Here is a 20359-nt window from a genome sequence, read left to right on the forward strand (position 1 = left end):
AATCCATCGAATTCAGCACCGCCTTCCTAACCTGCAATCTTTTCTCTGACCTCTCCGCCCTCACCCCATTCTGACCTATCACCCTCACCTTGACCTCTTTCCACCTATCACATTTCCGACGCCCCTCCCCCAAGTCCCTCCTCCCTACCTTTTATCTTAGCCTGCTGGACAAACTTTCCTCATTCCTGAAGAAGGGCTTCTGCCCGAAACGTCGATTCTTCTGTTCCCTGGATGCTGCCTGACCTGCTGCGTTTTCCAGCAACACATTTTCAGCCCTTTGAAAGAGAACAAAATATAAAGTTATTTAAATGTAAAACTGCAGAAAGTTGCAACACAAAGGGATTTGGGTATACTTGTGCATGAAACAAAGCTAGCACACAGGCACAGCAAGTAACCAGGGAAGACTAATGGATGTTGACATATAGGAGTAGGAAGTCTTACTAAACTTTTACAAGATCTATGATGCTGCATCTGAAGTGAGAGAAGTTTTATTCTCTTTATGGAAAGATATCATTTCATTGGAGGCAGTTCAGAAAAGTTCACTAGTGTGATCCCTTGTATGGAGGAATTGCTTTTGATCAAAGGCTAACAAGTTGGGATTCTGTTCACTGGAGTTTAGAAGAAAGAGAGATAATCTCATCGAAACATATATCAGATTCTTAAGGGGCTTGACAGAGTGAATGCTGAGAGGATGTTTCATCTCACAGATGAGTAGTCCCCGAGAATACAGTCTTGAAGTAAAGGAGTGCCTGTTTAAGACTAAGATAAGGAGGGATATCTTCTCAGGGTTGAATGTCTTTGGAATCCCTTGCCATATAGAGCTGTGGGGCCAGAATCCTTGTATATGTTTAAAGCTGAGATCGATAAATTCTTAATCAGTGGAGGGATTGAGAGTTACTGGGAAAACTCAGTAAAGTGGACGTGACTAATGTTAGATCAGTCATAATCCTGTTGAATGACGGAGCCGGCTGGAGGGGCAGAAAAGTCAAACCCGATATATGGTAAGGGGACCACATTGGTCTTATTTGACCTGAGTTAAAGTTGTAACTGTTCTTTAAACATTGAGAATTTGTTTACAGGAGGTGACCAATAGACTTGTGTGGAGGGATTGAGAGTTACAGGGAAAACTCAGTAAAGTGGACGTGACGAATGTTAGATCAGTCATAATCCTGTTGAATGACGGAGCCGGCTGGAGGGGCAGAAAAGTCAACCCCGATATATGGTAAGGGGACCACATTGGTCTTATTTGACCTGAGTTAAAGTTGTAACTGTTCTTAAAACATTGAGAATTTGTTTACAGGAGGTGACCAATAGACTAGGATCTGTCGTATCTATGAATTTGTTCTTTATTTCTTTGATATCTCAATCTCTTTATTTTAATGCCTTTTCTATGTGTTCTGCATTTTTTTCTTGTCCATTAGTGCCTCTTTGCTAATGCTCTTCCATCTTGGCATAAACCATTCTGTATTGTATTTAAAAATTTTCAAAAACAGTGGTATTTTTCTTTTGCTCATTAGAAATTTGCTGAGCTTGGTGTGGGCAGTGTCTGGCTCATTTTGCTAAAGTCACCCCAAAACAAGTTACAGCCAATGAATTGCTTTCTTTTCTGAAAGAAAGAGATTGCTATTGGTTAGAAGTCCAAGGGTTCTTATTACAGCCACTCTTTCTATGATGGTTGTGACACCAAAGTTCACGTAGAAATAATGCTCCGACTCTTAAATTGCTGTATACAATATTTGGAAATCGCTGTAATTCAAAGGCTACAGAGTATTGAATTTACTTTGTTCAAACACTACTTTTTCCAAATGTGAAACCTCTTAACTTAATAGCATTCCTACCTTCCTATTACAGATACCATAAATCACATGTCCTCAGACCTTGATACTTGCTCCCAAATACTTGATAAAAATCCATTCGATAATCTGGATTCGGGGTCTCGTGATTGCAATAAGGAAGACCTGGAATATGAAGCACAGTTTATGAAATATGGTAAGGGAGATGGTTTGAGGTTTGCCCAATTTTAGTAGTGATATGATTTTTCAATGGTGCTGGACTGTAAAAGGACTAAATTATCCTTTTAAATATGTCTGAGCTGAAGTAATAAGGAATGAGGATTTTGTTTTACCTTTTGGACCCCTCATCGGTTATAAATGGACTCCATACTGGAGAATATTCTGTTTTGGAATAGGATGATAATACTTTTGACTCCTGGGATTCTCAACATTGGTTGCATCAAATTCAGATCTTGCATTGCTGATAATTGTATATGTCTTGCTGAGCATATTGTTGAAGAACCTCTGGTGCCTTGGCTGTTCATTGTAGAATATACCAATTAACCTGGTAGTAGCATGTACCATACTGAAATAATTTATTTGTTTTCTAGCTGACAACAGCCATCTAAGTTCAGTCTCAGCCCTGATGCCCCCATTCTTGGGCTTGCCACCTGCATCAGCTGCTTTCAGCATTTTTGATGAGACTGCAGAAGCTGAAATCCAGAATAAGTGAGTCTGACTAGATGATATAGCAAAATTGTAACAGGAACTGTCATCTTCGCCTTTTAAAAGAAACCAGAGTGATATATTTACAGCTTATGTTTTAAACGCTTCCAGCACGGTTGTGACGGAGCATGTTCACTGCTAACCTTTTATTGAGTCAGTGACAGCTGCTGAAAGTGAACTTTTGCTTGAGCAATGCCATAATGGTCAATTTTTTCCCAATCTTGATTTGTGTTCGGAGATGTCACAACTTAATTACACTTCTTAATAATTACCCATCCAACGGTGTCTCATTTTCTAAATCATTAGAGGCAAGCATATTGCAAAATCACTTTACTTGGCACTAATGATTTTGTTTGTTGGAACCCCCCCCACTTGCCACTTGTTTGGTGTAAGCAAGGATTAGTGGACCGAGGGGAATGCTGAGCAAAGTGGTGCTTTTGTTTAAAGACCAATGTAAACTTACATGAGAAAAGAACCCTTTTAAAACCATGGTTTACAAATATTATTGGATTTTAAATGAAAGCAACTTAATGCTCATTGTGAGCATTGTAACATCAGCTGTGGATTGCACCAGTAGTTAGAGATGAACCGGAGCTGAAGGGTTGAACTTTGGCTGCTGGTAACAAGTAGCAAATTGGTTTGTGGATTAGTGATCAGTTACCATTAACAAAGATCTTCTTTGCCTTTCTCTGCTGTAAAAGCCACTTGTAAGCTTGAAGAAAAGCAGTTTATTTTTCCTTCAGTTGCTATAAACTGTGACTTTGAATATAAAATATATCTGATTAATCAATTAAGTCGGCAAACATGTGCCTCTTGGAAACCAGTGGAAGCTTCAATCTGACTCGCGCAGGAATCATTTCACCAATCCTATTGAACAATGAATATTGAACAGTTTTCTCAGTTCCCTCTGTCCATAATTACTTCCACTGTTTGAAATATAAATCGGCACCCTGAATGTTGAAGGTATAATATTTCATCTTGTTAACTTTATCTTTCTAATGTGGTGCTACCTTGTAATTCCAAGGAGGGCACGGGAAACTCTAACTTGCTCAAGTGGTCACTATTCATAGTGAACCTTGACAGTGACTGCAGACAGACTGTTATTTGCTTTGCATTGCACTGGAGACTCCCTGTCTTCAGCAGGAATTGTACGCAAACACTTTAGATAGTTCCACCTTCTAATCCTCCCTAACCAAGAACACAAAGGAATTATAGCGTTGCTACTGCCTTAGTGATTGAGATAAGCTGATCCATATAGATCAGGAATTTAAACTTGGGCTTTTCTTCTTGGGGAACATTTTAATCATTAGAGAATTTCCTTTTGCATTTACTGAGCTGAAATGTGGATTGAAGCAATTAATTCAAATTATAGCTTTTGAATTTCCTCTGCACAAACCTTTGTTTTGGATTGTTGGTCAGTTTGATTTTTTTTTCCCCCACCAAGGCCACAAGCAAGTTACTTAAAGCTCAATACTCAATGGCGACGTTCAGGAATTCTTGTACCATCACAGCATGTTCTGCCTGAAGGGATCTGTTCTGCTGCATGTGTAAGTTATAATCCTGTAGAAATTCTATTTAAGTTATCCCTAAATTTGTAATTCACCGTGTAAGAACTGAGTTTGCTATTTATGCAATCAGAAGGATAAGGGGCTGGAATTATTTGCAGAAGCTAGAACTGTTCTGTTGTTTGGAGCAGGGAAAGTTATTGGGTGTTTGAGCAGTTTAAATTACCAGAGATCACAATTTAAGGCAATTGGCAAAGGTCAGGAGAGAGCAATATCTTAGATCAGACATGCAGTGTTTAAAAGGTTAGAGAAAGAAATTCAGTGTATTTTTGTCATAAGGAATTGATGTGCTTACGACCATTTATGAGAGCGAGCAGGCTTTGATGCATTAGCCAGCTCTTTCAAAGAGGTAATGCTGTGCACCAAATGACCTTCATTTTAGGCAGGGTGATTCTATTATACCTATGCTTTCTGTAGGTAGATCGGCTGAGTCCTGTTTTGTACTTTGCACTTTATGCTATTTGTGTTCACTGCCACAATATATTCTTAAATTTAATCACCCATGAATGAACTCAGAACTTTGGAGTTTTGAAGATAGCTGTTCAGATACTCTTTTCCTGTTGAATTGAGACTGAAGCCTTTTTCAAAATTTTCTGAGAGTAATTGAACTGATACTGAGTGATTCATCCTTGTTTTGCTTTCCCTTTTTAAGAATTGTAATAGCTGGTACTGGTCTAAAACACGTAATAGTATTTTCTGTTGAAGTTTGCATGTTTTTCTCCGTTTGACTACAGCTATTACTGTACCAAACTTAAGTATTAGTTTTTAATTTCTCTGCATTTTTTTTGTGGCATCAATTAATATTCTCTTGGATGTGTATGTGGTTAAATAGTAAACTCGGCTGTGTCCTATTTTATGTTTTTAAGGATGATTTAGATGGGATTGAGCCCCTGAATGAAGATCACTTTGTGAGTAGTGATTACCCAAACAAGACCCTTGGCCCTTATCCCGAAAACACCTGTGACTTTAGCAGAGGGGCACATTTGGTCTCAACCCCTTTCCACAGAAATACACTAACTGATGACCAGGAGAACTCAATCAAGAAAAACTGTATAGATGGTAGTAAAAATGCTCTGAGTTCTTTATCTCCCATCAAGGAGTCCTTGTTTGACCAACCTCTGCATACGAAGAAACTGAGGTAAGAAATTTTTGTGATAATTGATTTTTTGCTACCCTTTTGTGAGACTACATTGAAATTCTAATCCAAACAAGATCTGTGGAATATTTAGCCTTGTTATTCAAAAGTACCTGAGGGAAATCAGGAGGGCAAAAAAGGTGACATAGCTTTGGCAAATAGGGTTAAGGAGAATCCAAAAGGATTTTATATATATACTAAGGACAAAGGAGTAGCTGGGAGAGAATAGGGACTCTCTCAAAGATCACCAACGCAGCCTATGTGTGGAACCACAGGAGATGGGGTAAATACTAAACTAGTATTTTGCATCAGTGTTTACTGTGGAGAAGGACATGGAAGATGTAGAATGTGGGGAAATAGATTACAGAGGATCTGTATTTTATGCATTTTAGGAAATTCATAAAATTGGATAAATCTCCGGGCCCTGATCAGGTGTACCCTAGATCTCTGTGGGAAGTGAGGAAGTGATTGCTGGGCCCTGGCTGAGATATTTGTATCATAGTCACTGGTGAGGTGCTGGAAGACTGGAGGTTGGCTAACATGGTGCCACTATTTAAGAAAGGTGTTAGAAAAAGCCAGGGAACTTTAGACCAGTGAGCCTGACATCTGTGATGGGCAAGTTGTTTGAGGGAATCCTGAGGGGCAGGATTTACATGTATTTGGAAAGGTAAGGACTGATTAGGGATAGTCAGCATGGCTTTGTGCGCAGGAAATCCTGTCTCTCAAACTTGATTTTTTTTAATGAAGTAATGAAGAGCATTGAGGGCAGAATGGTGGACGTGATCTATATGGACTTCAGTAAGACATTCAACAAGTCCTCATGGTAGACTGATTAGCAAGGTTTGATCTCGTGGAACACGGAGAACTAGCCATTTGGGTACAGAACAGGCTTGAAGGTAGAAGACAGGGTGGTGGTGGAGGGTTGCTTTTCAGACTGGAGGCCTGTGACCAGTGGTATGCCATAACGATTGGTGCTGGGTCCACAGCTTTTTGGCATTTATATAAATGATTTGGATGTGGACATAGGAGGTACAGTTAGTAAGTTTGCAGATGACACCAAAATTGGAGGTGTAGTGAACAGCGAAGGAGGTTTCTTCAGTATAATGAGATCTTGATTAGATGGGCCAATGAACTGAGGATTGGCAGGTGAGTTTAATTCTGATAAATGTGAGGTACTGCATTTTTGAAAAATAAATCGGAGCAGGGTTTATACACTTAATGGGAAGGCCTGGGGAATGTTGCTGAATAAAGAAACCTTGGGATGCAGGTTCATAGTGCCTTGAAAGTAGAGTCACAGGTAGATAGGATAGTAAAGAAGGCATTTTGTATACTTTCCTTTATTGAACAGAGCATTGAGTATAGGAGTTCGGAGGTCATAGGAAGTATTTAGAGGGATATGGGCCATGTGCTGGGACTAGATTAATTTAGGATATCTGGTCATTATGGATGAGTTTGCTCAAAGGGTCTGTTTCCATGCTGTACATCTCTGACTGTAGTCATAGAGGTGTACAGCATGGAAACCGACCCTTCAGTCCAACTCGTCCATCCTGTCCTAATCTAGTCCCATTTGCCAGCACTTGGCCCATATCCCTCTGAATATTCCTGTTCATATACCCATCAAGGTGCGTTTTAAATGTTACAATTGTACCAGCCTCCACCACTTCCTCTGGCAGCTCATTTCATACACACATCTCCTCCATGTGGAAAAAGTTGCCCTTTAGGACCCTTTTATATCTTTTTCCCCCTCTTGCCCTACACCTATGTCCTCTAGTTCTGGACTTTTTCCCCACCAGGGAAAAGACCTTATCTATTTATCTTGTCCATGCCCCTCATGATTTTATATACCTCTATAAGGTCACCCCTCAGCCTCCGCTCCAGGAAAAACTATCCCAGCCTCTCCCTTTCATTCAAATTCTCCAAGCTAGTCCCTCACTATATAAAAGAAGCTTTATTTTCACCATCCTCATTCAAGAACTAATTTTACTAGCAACTGAAAATCCCTTTCAAGTTTTCTGTGCTGCTTGTTCATGAGAATTGCTTATAGTACAAGGCAGCTGCTTGGAAACTAATGGGCTGAAATTTGGGATGAGCCAGAGAATCACTGTGAAAGGAAGTTCACATCAACTGACAATACACAGTTGGAGATGGAGCTTCTCTTTAATCCCCTTCTTACAGGAATTATCATATTTTTAAAGAGCTTATTTGCTGAATTTATAAATTGCCAGTACTTCATATCTGGTTGATATATTTTTAAATAACTGACTATCTTGATGTTTCACATTCTTTTTGGAGCTGCAAAAGAATGGGGAAAGATGATTTATATAAGAAAGGTATGTGAATTAAACAGATCATCTCAAACCTAGGAGTAGGTGATTGAAGACATGGAGAATAAATGAATTATAGAAATTTGTAGGTGTGTGTAATTAGGACTACTGCTTTTGTTGAGGACAAACACTAATATTTATTTGGGCCATCAGAACTGTTGGATAGGAAATAAACATGCTTGAGTTGTGGGCTTTGTTGGCTAGACCAGAATTGAATGTCTGTTCTTAATTACCCTGGAAAAGGTGATGGTGTGCTGTTTTACTGATCTGCTGCAGTCCTTAGATATGTGGGCAGCCAAACTACTGTTGGGAAAACTTTGTGGATTTTGACCTAGAAGCTGTGATGGGGTGGTGATATAATTCCAAGTCACAATAGTGTGTGACTTGATGAAACTTCCAGGTTGTGGTGGTGGTGTTCTCCTGTATCCGCTGCCCTGGTTCTTTAGGTGGGAGGGATTGTGGTTATAGAAGGAACTGTGAAAAAGAACCTGAGCAAGTTGTTGCAGTGCACTTTATAGATGGTGCACACTGCCACTGGTGAAGGGAGTGAATGTTGAAGATGGCAGATGTATGCCAATCAAGCAGGTTGATCTTTATCCCAGATTGTGTTGAGTTCCTTGAAATCTGGAGTAGTACAATTTCAGGCAAATGAAGAGGCTGCCATCACATTCCTGTCAATTCCAGACAGAAGTTAGGCATTTTGATAGGTGATGAGTTACTTGCCACATAGTCCACCCTGCTGGTTTCTGATCTGTTATAGCCACGATATTTATATGGCTGGTCCAGTTCAGCTTTTGAATGGCAAGATGGCACTCCAAGATGACAGTGGAGAACTAAGCAGTGTCATTGAATGTCAGGGGTGGTTTTTTTGATTTTTTTTCATTGAAGATGGTCATCATCTGCAACTTACCACACCAACCCCAGATGTTATTTACCCCTTGCTACATTTGGATATAGACTCTTTCAGTATTGAGTCTCAAATGGTTCTGAACATTGTGCAGATTTTAGTGAATGTCCCCACTTCGGACCTTGTGGTGAAAGGAACATTATTGATAAGATAACTCAAGATGTTTGGGTGTAGCTCATTATCCTAGGAAACTACTTTTGCAGTGATGTTCTGAGATTGAGATGATCATCCAATGACTGAGATCATCATTCTTTATTCTACGTATGACTTCGGCAGTAGGGAGGTTTCTTCTTGACTCCCTTTGACTCCAGGTTTGGTATGGCTCCTGGATGTCATGTTAGGATAAATTAGGGTCGTAGATATATACAGCACGGAAACAGACCATTTGGTCAACCTCATCCATGCTGACCGGATATCCTAAATTAATATGTTCCCATTTGCCAGTACTTAGCCCATATCTCTCTAAACCCTTCCTATTTATATTCCCATCCAGATGCTTTTTAAATGTTGTAATTGTACCAGCCTCCACCACTTCCTCTTGGCAGCTCATTCCACACATGCTGAAAATGTGTTGCTGGAACAGCGCAGCATCCAGGGAACAGGAGAATTGATGTTTCGGGCATAAGTCCTTCTTCAGGCTTATGCCCGAAACGTCGATTCTCCTGTTCCCTGGATGCTGCGTGACCTGCTGCACTGTTCCAGCAACACATTTTCAGCTCTGATCTGCAGACCTCACTTTCTCCACATTCCACACATGCACCACCTTCCTGAAAAGTTTGCTCCTTGGGTTCCTTTTAAATCTGTCCCCTCTCACCCAAAACCTCTGCCCTATTGTGTGGACTTCCCCTATCCCAGTGAACCATTTCAGACTCAAATACTAAAGCAGTCCATATCCAAATGTAGCAATGCCTAGACAATACCTAGGATTGGTGTGGTAAGTTGCAGGTAATGACCATCTTCAATAAGGGAGAATCTTATTTAACCTATCCATGCTCCTCATTTTATAAACCTCCAAGGTCGCCTCTCAGTCTCTAATGCTCCAGGGAAAACAGTCCCAGCCTTTTCAACCTCTTCCTATAGCTCAAATTCTCTTCTGCCTTGAAGTTAAAGACAATCACTGTCACCTCCCCCAAGAAGTTCAGTTCTGTTGACCATGTAATGAGGTCAGGAATGGCCTGTGTTCTTTGCTCTAGCCTCTTGTAGACCGGCAATGAAGGCTTAATGGATCATCTTGTGAAGCTAGTGTATATCTCTCTAGAGAGTGGAGAGACAGCAGGTCTTGGGGTTGGTTTCAGAAATGGGGTGATGAGGGTAGGAAAAGAATGAGCATGGTTTGCCATACACTCAAAGAACAGTAGCACAGGAACAGGCCCTTTGACCCACTAAGACTGTGCCAACACATGACACCTTTCAAAACTTAAAAAAAAAGTTTGCCTCTAAGCGTTCGGTCACTCTCTATTCCCTGCCTATTCAGATATCTGCATCTTAAATGTTGCTGTTGTAACCACCTCATTCACCACACTTCTGGCAACGCAACCCAGACACTTACCACCCACTGTTTAAAAAATACTTGTTACCATTAAACTTACCTTTTTTTAAAAAGTCCTTAAACCTACGGCTCCTAGAATTAACTTTTTTCTATCCTGGGAAACAAACTTCGACTGTCCATTCTATTGATGCCTTTCATAATTTTGTAAACCCATGTCAGGTTGCCCCTCATCCTTTGAAATTCAAGTGAAAACAAACCAAGTTTGCGCAATCTCTCCTAATAGATACTATCTCCAAAAAGGTCACATCCTGTTCCTGTACCCCTTCCAAAGCTTCCTCATCACTCTGGCAGTATGGTGACCAGATCTTCCAAAATATGCGACCTTGCATTTGTCTGGATTAAATTCATCTGCTATTTCTCCACCCAAGCCTCTAATCTACCTGTATCCTGTTATATTGTTTGGTTATCCTCACTTTCCGCAACTCCCCCAATCTTTGTGTTGGCCACAAACATAGTTAAATATGCTCCAAACAAGAGGTTTCTGCACTGATCCATGTGGGACACCACTAGTTACAGATCTCCAGTCAGAAAAGCACCGCTACTGCCTTCTATGACTAAATCAGTTTTGTATCCATCTTACCAGCTCACTCTGGAACTCGTGTGACTTCATCGTTTGTATTGGCCTGCCATGAGGGCCTTTTGTGATCTTTAGCAATGTCTTTTACATCCAGTGCCCTGCCTTCCTTAACCATCTTTGTCACTTCCTCAAAAAAACTCAATCAAGTTTGTGAGATGCAGCTTTCCCTGGATAAAGCCATTCTGGCTGTTGCTAATAAGTCCAAATTTTTCCAGATGTGAGTAAATCTTTTCCCTAAGAATCTTTTCCAATAATTTCCTTACCACTGCCAAAAGACAGAGTGAGACAGGGGATCAGTATGGATTGGAATCAATTTAATCCTGTGTTTGTGAATTTTCATGAATGTTCTGTAATTAATCCCACAATGGTAATGTTCCTTCACGTGTTTGATATGATTCTTATTTGAAACTTGACAGTTGAAATTTACATGTGCTAGGTGATTTTAGTCTTCTCTGTTGTAAATGATGGGACAATATTTGAGTATTAGTTTGTACCACAGTCCAATTCAGGAAGCAAGTGAAGATGGCCTGTCCTCTGCTGCTACCACCTCCTCTTCTGCGGTTTCCTCTTCTTCCGTGGGAGGACTTGGAACTATGAGTGACTTGAATGTCTTGGAGAAACTTGAACTGGGCCACTTGAACTCTTGTGAGACCAACAGTATGAACTTCACCTCAGGTATGACTTGCTGTCTGTATTTAGTCTTTCATAGTTAGGTATAACAAACCAAGTCAGCAAGACAACTGTTCAGTTACTATTCTTGACAGTGTGACTAAACTAGATTGACTTTTTGTGTTAATAGCTAAGGGTGGATTCTGATTTGGAGGATAGCTGGTGATGATTAGTGTTGAATCCAAGCAGGTACTACAAATACGATCTGATTATTTAAAGAGACATAGTATGAGGTGCTACAATTAACTATATAATTATAGTTTTGGAAATTTTCCATATTATTTTTTGTATTGGATGTTGAGTGACTGTTTCTAAGACTTCCAAATATTTGTTTACAAAACAAAATAAATGATGTAATGAAAAGCATTTTGCCCAGGAATGGATCATTTATTGAATTTTTTTTCTTGATGTCTGATTAGAAGGTAAGATTTATTATTCTTTGCTTTATTTTGTGGAGGTTATGCACCTCAAGCTCGCTGATCTCTTAGCTCTGGTCAAGGCTGAGTGTTTACATTATCTGCGACAATTATGCTTTGAGAACCTATCGCTGCTTTGAAATTGATTTCAGTCAAGTCATTCAACTCAATAGGAATAAGTTTTACAGCTATATTTATAATTAAAATGCAAGTCTGCTTTTAGAAAATCAGTGTCATTTATTGAAATCCTTTATTTCCCCCATTGTATTGCTTTGCAAACTTCATTATTCTATGTAGTTTGTAATTCACATCTATAAACCAATGATATATTTTTAGAAGTGAACAGTGGCCCACAGTGCTTGTTGATTCAATTTGATGTATGTGCTCTCCCAAAGTGGGTCTTGCTGAACAAGGCAGGTTGGGACCAGTATGTCCCTGGCCTCCAAATAGAGGTCAGACATAACACTTTTCCATATTTCTGTTTTAATCTTACTAAAATCCCATGGATCCTGAAATATTTTGAGGCTCCTTTCTCAACAGAGTCCTGTGAGCATTGACTGCAACACACCTACCCACCCTTGCAATATAAATTCAACCTGGCAGATGATTCTGTAGTTTGTAGCTATGTTCTTCGGCTTTCTTCAGCAGCCAGCTTGGAATCCTTTTGGAGGGCTCTGTGCCAAATGAGGCAACTGTAAGAGATATGGTTGACCTGTAGTTCTAGTTGCTTTAAATATGCAGCAATGTTTATTTTAATTGTATTTAATAATCAAAGCTGAGACAGACATTTGTGGGCTTGGCCAAAGTTTTGTTAGTATCATTCTTTCCACTGAAGTCAGATCATTTTGTTATGGTATGGGGTAAACTCTCCTGCTTAACTCCTCAGTTTCTTGGTCTACCTTGGGCTTTTCCACAACATGGGGTGTTGTGGAAAAGCCCCGAAAGATTGATTTTCCTGCTCCTCGGATGCTGCCTTACCTGCTGTGCTTTTCCAGCACCACTCTAATCTAGACTTTGATTTCCAGCATCTGCAGTACCCACTTCTGTCTAGTGTAGGATCTCCCCTTCTCCCAACTACGAACCCTCACAGGATGAAATTCTGGCCGGAAGCTCGTCTTATGCACCAATATGTACTCATCTGCTAATTCTGATGCTCTTCTCACTTCCTGAACTTTCTGTTCCTCCACATGAGTTCTTACCATCTCTTTTTAAACTCCTCCAGCAGAATAATCTCTTAGATCCTCAAAAGTCATATCTATTGATCACCCATCGATCAAAATGACTGTTTAATTCTTTCGAACTCAACTCAACATAAGTCTGACCTGGCTCCTCCTCTGTTTCTGAACCGCAGTCTATATGTTTCTGGTACTAATTCATAAGCATTTGTCATAGCGTGTTTAACCTCTTCATAATCTCTTGATACTTCATCTGACAGCGCAGCAAATACCTCCCCTAGCTCTGCCTGCCAGTTTAGTCTGAATTAGCATTACCTATAAATCTTCAGACCATTCCATCTGCCTAGTCAATTTTTCAAATGAAATAACGAAAGCTTCAACATCTTTCTCACCAAAATGTGGCAGAGTTTTGATATATATCTATCTATCCTGTTACTTTAGTGCTGACTAATTTACAACTTCTCGAGTTTAAATTCTTTGTCTCCCCTTTTCTTCTCTCTTCTCAGCTAAGAACCTTCTCTCTTTTTTTTCCTCTCTCTCCCTCCCTCTCTATCTTCGTACTCCATTGTCCTCAATTGCAGTTTGTTTTACTACCTGTACTGCACTTGTCTGTTTCTCTGACACACCTGGGTTTGAGTAACTCCCTTACAATTTTAGCTTTACTTTTGTCCTTAAACCCAAATCTAACTTACTTACTAATTCTAAAAGTATGGCCTTTTTCATTCCTTCTAAACTTTCTTGGCAAATTTGAGAATCTTCCTCCAATCGCAGAACATCTTTAGCAATTTTAAGAGCCATTTCTCTCATTTCTAATTTAATCAACCACAGGTCACCGAAACTAAACAATTTGCCTCATCTAGTTTTATTTAAAGATCTAGGACACTAACCTGCAAATGTTTTAAATCTGAGAATTTTCGTACCCTGAATCTATTCAAATCTGTCTAAACCAGTTCAAATCCCAGACTGGAGTCCTCAAACTGTTATGACACAGGGTAAACTCTCCTCCTTAATTTAAAATCCTCAACACAGAAACTTTATCCCATGCAGTAATCTGTGAAAATTCGAGAGGCTAAGAACTATTTAAAGTAAAAGTTAACAACTTTATTTCTTACCGTATAACAGAGAATAATTAACCAACAACCATTTATAACCCCTTCCTCTTAACCGATCTTTTACTTTCCCTTCTATAATACTAGTGTGATAAAACCCCTGATTAAGATTTACAAAACTACTTATTCAAAACCAGGCAGCTTTCAGTTTTCTCTGTATTCCTGTCTTCCTTTTTCTTGGGGATTCTGTTTCGCAGGTCACTGATCAATAAAGGTACCTTTTTAAGAGCTATTTTTCTGGGCAGTGTGCTGACGTCATTGGTTCGGCAGTTCTCCTCCCAATTGTTCCTTTTCTTCCCCCCCTAGTCTTACACTCTCAAAACATAAGATTGTGTCATTGGCTTTTAAGATTGTCAATAAACTCAATTCAAATTTGGTATTTTCAGGCCAAATTCAAATTTGTTTTTTTGTCTCCTAGCAACTCACCCTGTGCTATCTGTTCTGAACCAAATGTTACATTTTGTCTTAGCTTTTAACTCTCTTAAAGGTACAGTACACCCACATCTTCAGAACAATTTGGCACATAATGTATTCCAGAAACAGTTAATTTCTCTGATTTTGATTTAAGTATCAAATGAATAAGCTCAAATTTGTCTTATCTGGCAGATGAGATCGACTTGCAGTTGTATCTAGTAATCTTAAACTCAAAAATGTTGTGTTGCTTTAATACACATCTAGTACTTTCTAGGCTTTAAGCTTGAACCACTGTTTTGATGGTATAAGTTCCTCTTCATTACAATAACTAGAGCCTCCAGTCTTCATTAGGACATGGCTGCCTATATTGTTTTGACGCTGGTACAGTTGCATTTTCTGTTTGAGTTGTAAATGTTGGTCTCCAAGTTGATGTAATTTGTCTATCCTGTTGTCTCCAAAATTATTATTTAAATATTCATTAAACATTACAGTGTACCCTTGGCTCTGAATTGTTGCACTATTAATCAGATCCAAATATGCTTGTGTTCCTTGTTCCTTGTTCCTGAAAGATCCGTTTTAATAAATTCCAGATAATCCATGGGATCTAGAAATCAGGAAACAATTGCTTTCGTCCCTACTCATGCCGTTGAGTTCATTCCCAGAGTTCCATGTTCAGAATGGCCCAGTACCTACATTTGAAGATGGACTTGAGCTAACTCTAGGTAAGAAACCGTATATGTTGCTGCGTTCAAATCACCAGGTGGTACTTTGATACAAGTGGCTTGGAAAAGAAGCATAAATTTAATGAGTTCAAAATTGTAATGGGGCCTGTCTGACCCAAAGTGGTTTAACAGCTGATGTTGGGTAAGTGTTGGCTTTCGTCAAACAATTTTATGTTGGATGTCTGCAGAGAAAATTGGGAATTCCATGCACTGAATCTTCAATACTGTATTCACGTCATTATAAATAGCTAGTTGTGTTTATATTTTATTGGCTTTTAATTACAGATTTCGTCTTAGTCTGATTTGTAATGGTTAACCACTTGTTACTTGGAGTAGATGTTCTCATTTGTGCTCCTGAAATTTTTAAAAATTCTTCTTTTCAGGATGAGTGAATGTGAGCTGAATTTTTCCAGGTACCACTCTAGAGAAACTTTTAACTGATATAACCTTGGGCTAAATTGTTAACTTTGCTCTCCAGAACTGTAGTCATGACGATGAAGGTTTCTATACTCATTTGCAACTAAAGGTGTGACACATCAGCTAGTGAGGATCCATGGAAGTGTAGATCTGAAAAACGAAGTAGAGTAGGTTAATAAATAGGAGAAAGTGAGGACTGCAAATGCTGGAGATCAGAGCTTTAAAAAAAAGGAAGAAGGGTTTATGCCCGAAATGTCAATTGTCCTGCTCCTTTGATGCGGCCTGACCTGCTGCGCTTTTCCAGCAATGCATTTTTAGGTTAACAAATATCCAAGTTGTTGTCATGCTACATGGGAGCTTTGTTAGAGTACATCAAAGAAACTGCAATGTCCTTGTCAGTGAATATCAATGTGTAAGTTCCCAGCAGTTCAGCACAAGACTTGAATTGTTGGACTTACTGCAAGTGGTAGGTTTTCTTGTGTCCCCCAGCCTGGAGCTTACATGGTATTGAAAACTACTAGGTCATCTTAAAAGGATTTCAATATTTTGGTCTGCACACAACTATGATGGAAACCTTTGCAGCCAGCAACAGTAGCTTGTGCAATTTTGTTACAGAGATCTGGACAAGGATTTTCTTTGAAATAAACAACAGTTTGTCTTTTATCTAACATTTTTTAATGGAATGAAGCATGAATGTAATCAAGCAAAATCTGTCACCTTTAGGTCCCCCATCTAAATATTAAAATGTACCCTGCCCCAAACCTTTGGAGTGTCTTAATGAGCAGATGGGGGCAATGCAGAATGAGTTCTCACCCAACCTCCCTATGTCTGGTCCTGCTCCCTCACACACACTGGGAAGGGGTTGGACCGGTTAAGAAGATAGCAATGCACCTCTTCTTCTAATGCTTCATTTGCCCTGGTCTGTGCTGTTTGTATAAATGCAAGTCATAACTTCCCTTGATGATCCCCTCAGGTTAGCCAAATCCTGTCCTTCTGCCCACTGGCTGCGTCTCATTTCTCTTTTCTCCTGGTTCCACTGAACACTATCACCACCAACTCCAGTAAGCCCATCAGTAGCAAATGCAGAAAAAAAGTGGCCCCGAGTATCCTTGCCAATTTTTCCAGTTTCATTTAACTGCATTTGAACAGCAGCTCAGTAGGCCACATTGGACTCCTTGGTAAGGTACATTGAGGTCTGTATGCTACTGGCTGGACTAGCCTAGTTCAAAGCATTTTACTCTTTAAAATGATTTGTGTACTTATTGGTAAATTCTTAAGTATTTTAATTCTTGCTACTTCTGCATTGACAGGTTTACAAACCAGATTCCTTGTACTAGTTCATTTCATGGTAGTACTTCATACAACTTGAAAGCGTTGCCCTTTTAATCAGGGAAATCAGAATGTATCTTGGTTCCAGCCTCTTGGTGTAATTAATGCAGTTATTGATTGTATGAAAATGGAACAAAGTTGTACTATCTTCAAGCTCTAAAATTTGCTGTTTAAATTGTTTTTGGCTGAAGCTCGTTTTTTTAAGTATTGGTCATCTATCTAACGATTCTTTTAGGTTTTTAAGGAGAATTTTGTAGGTCACATTTAATATAACTGTCCCATTTTGAATGTGTTTCCCCTTTTCTTTTGCTGTAATTTGTCAAAAGTGATATTTAAATTCTGTCAAATGATAGTATAGAAATATTGAGGAATAAGAGCAAAGGCTAACCCAAATCTCTAGTATCGAATGCTGCGGCAACATATTTTGTTTTTAATGGGCTTTTTGGCCAGCTGCCAAAATGTTTTTTTAATAAAGGTATTTGATGTAGTAATCCTAAATCAATGTACCTCAGTTGCTATCTGTTTCACTTTTCCTGTTTGTTGTAACTCAAATGATGATACTCACCTGAGCCAAAAGCTAGTGGGGGTTCAAGTACCACTCGAAGGTAGTGCTGGAGTGTCAGCCTCTGTTAAATGTTGCACTGTCTGAAGCATCTGTTTTTAGATAACTTGTTAAAATTCAGGCTTCATCTGCCAATATGTTGACATAACTGATTACTTTTCATTGTTTTGGAGAAGAGTCTTCCCTGGGGCCCTGGCTAATCTTGATCCATCAACCAGCACCTCAAAACAAGTTCTCTGATCATGTACGTGTGTGTTGTTTGTTCAAACTTGTATGTGAATTAGTAGCCATGTTGCCAATATTAAGAATACTTCATTAGTCATTTAAAAAAAAAATGGCTCTTGAGATTGTGAATGGTACTATAGCCAGGTAAATGCATTTTATTTCTACAGGTTCACAAACGTTTAATATTAAACTAGCAGCAGTACATGAGCAGTACCGTGTATTCTATGGAACCAATCCAAGATTGAGCTTGTCCAGAGCTATTATTAAGGTAGGTATCTTGTCAATATATTAAAAAACAACAGCCTTTCTTTCCAGCAGTGTCAGGTGTTTTGTAGTTTTGGGTAACAAAAATACCTGGTCCAAACTGTTGCTGTTTAGTTTTGTTGTTGATCAGCACTAAAGTGTGGCCATTTTGGAAGCTCTTTTACTGGAGAGGATCTTAATGGATATTAGAGATGAATGAATGTGACCCATCTTTTTCAGTCTATACACAATTTAATACATTAATATTGATATATTGGAAATTCTTTAAAGACCTATTTTGGTAAAATGAAAACCTGCAACTGGTCCAGCAGTGCGTTTTTATTTGCTGTGTAAGTATGGATCATGGAGTCATATTAGACTTGCATAGTGTTTGAAGTGGGAGCATTATCCCTTTTACTATAATTGGTTTGATGGAAGTGTATGCAAGCATCTTGGGGCTAAGCCCTCTCTTTAACAGCCGAGTCTGAGGATGTTGTCTAGTTAACCTAAAATTTGTATTTGTACGAAACAAAACAATCCTGTGGTGCATTACCAACCAGTCTTAAGATGTGGGTGCTCTACAATCTATCTGTAGATCTCTGTTGAAGGTAAAAAATGAGTCAAAATTCCATGCCTGTCCTGTTGTATCACATCTGTAGTTGCTGGGGAAAAAAATGTTCATTCAAATATGTATTAAATGTCTGAAATATTTCGATGCTTTTCTGATATTTGGCTGTAAATTGAAAACCGGGTCCTGCTGCACCCCTGTTTAGCCTGTTTGCACTTGGCTATGCACAACAGAAAATCAGAGGTGTGGAATACTTTCCACTTGCCTGGATGCATGCAAATTGAACAATGCTTAGCTCAATACAGTTCAGGAAAAAGCTCAAGTTGTCCTCCATCTCACTTTAAATATGCATTCACTCCAGCACACAGTGGCTACAGTACATGATTTACAAATTACAATCGACCAATTTGCAAAGCTGCTTCAATACACCTGTGACCACAACCACCTAGAAGGATGAGGTTAGCTTGCATGTGGCGATGCTGTGCAAATCTCTCCATGACACACAGCATCCTGGTTGAAAATATTGATGTTCCTTTGCTAACACAGAAAATCTTGGAACTCCCTTTCTGACAGTGCTGTGGGAATACCTACACCATAAACACTGCTGATTCAACAAGATACCACATCACACTCCAATGAAATTGCATACTGATAGTAAATGCTTCCCTTGCTAGTGACATAAACACTACATGAAGAGCCAAACTAATTGCCAGAAGGGTGAGATATTTGATATACTATAAATGGCTGGCTTTGGAATAACACCCCAATGTAGGAAATAAAATTAAAATTCCATTGAGTAGGTTTTTTAGATGTACTCCGAGGAATACACTCTGATTGCCAAAGTGAAGACTTTCAAGGCATTGTTCCTTGAATCCTGCTTTAGTGTATGTACGTGTGACCTTTCCTGATGTTTGAAGAATGGTTATGGATTTTGTTGTCCTTCTCGTGACTTTACTGAGGGTCAGCTTGAGCTGACTTCACAATAGCAAGACTGTCTCTGGCAACTTTGGGAAATCTGTGGCATTTTCACAAAACTGAAATTGGTGGAGAAACCGTGCAGGTCTGGTGGCATCTGTGGAGAGAAAGCAAAATTAATGTTTTGGGATCAGTTATCCTTTAGAATTGATATTTGAGCAGTTTGCAGAGGCTGTCTTGGGGTTGCCAAGACTGAACAGCAATAAAGATAATAGTGGACTATAGTTTCCATGAATGTTTTCAAAGGCTTTGAAAATGCAAATGTACAATAATCCTTTCCTTTAGCAGACAATGTTTTGTAGATCAATAGATTTATGACTGTGAAAACATCTGACTAGTGATGGTAATGTAGGAGATAGAGCTCTTCAACTGGAAAAGGCTTCTAAAGTATACACCATGAGGCCTAGAATTTTAACAATGGAATTGGTGGATTTCAGCTAATTTGAGGTTGGCCAGGTTATGTGGGATTTTTGTGGATGAGAGGAGAGAAAAAGAGGAGGATGGTATTTAGAATGAAGAAGGTATTAGTATTGGAGATGTCTAGCTTGAGCACACACATCCTGATTCAGTTCAAAAACAACATTCCCCTTTGCAACTTGAATTTATATAGGCCTTTTAAAGGAGAAGGTGTTCCAAGAGGTTTCAGAGATATTGGATATATTTGGGCCTCTAATTGATGGGCAAAAATCAAATTGCTACTACTGTTCCAATATTCCCCCACCAGACCTTTTCTAATCAACCTGTTATTGCACCCTCTGGAGTAAGTGGGGCTTGAACCTGGGTATCAGGCACCACAAATGCCCTCATGATTGTACTCCTGAGCCACATAAGGACTTAATGTGCTGGTGACCAAAAGCTTGGTTGATTTTAGGTTGGTTATAAGAATGATCTTGGGGGATTTGAGCTTGGGCTTTAAGCAACTGAACATAAGCTCTCGACTGGTGAAGTGAAGGAAGTCATGCATGCATAAACAGAGATTT

General features: G+C 39.2%; 1 protein-coding gene across 1 annotated transcript in view; it reads left to right on the forward strand.

The window, feature by feature from the left end:
- The window catches only part of bub1bb (BUB1 mitotic checkpoint serine/threonine kinase Bb), an 82847-nt gene that overhangs the window by 48552 nt on the left and 13936 nt on the right, over positions 1–20359 (forward strand). The window contains exons 13-19 of the mRNA XM_043698179.1: positions 1852–1989; positions 2384–2501; positions 3943–4045; positions 4930–5201; positions 11055–11230; positions 14929–15060; positions 17761–17861. Of these exons, the coding sequence (XP_043554114.1) occupies positions 1852–1989; positions 2384–2501; positions 3943–4045; positions 4930–5201; positions 11055–11230; positions 14929–15060; positions 17761–17861 (1040 nt within the window). The remainder of the gene's footprint in view (positions 1–1851; positions 1990–2383; positions 2502–3942; positions 4046–4929; positions 5202–11054; positions 11231–14928; positions 15061–17760; positions 17862–20359) is intronic.

This window comes from Chiloscyllium plagiosum, chromosome 10, assembly GCF_004010195.1.
Source record: "Chiloscyllium plagiosum isolate BGI_BamShark_2017 chromosome 10, ASM401019v2, whole genome shotgun sequence".
Classification (NCBI taxonomy): Eukaryota; Metazoa; Chordata; class Chondrichthyes; order Orectolobiformes; family Hemiscylliidae; genus Chiloscyllium; species Chiloscyllium plagiosum.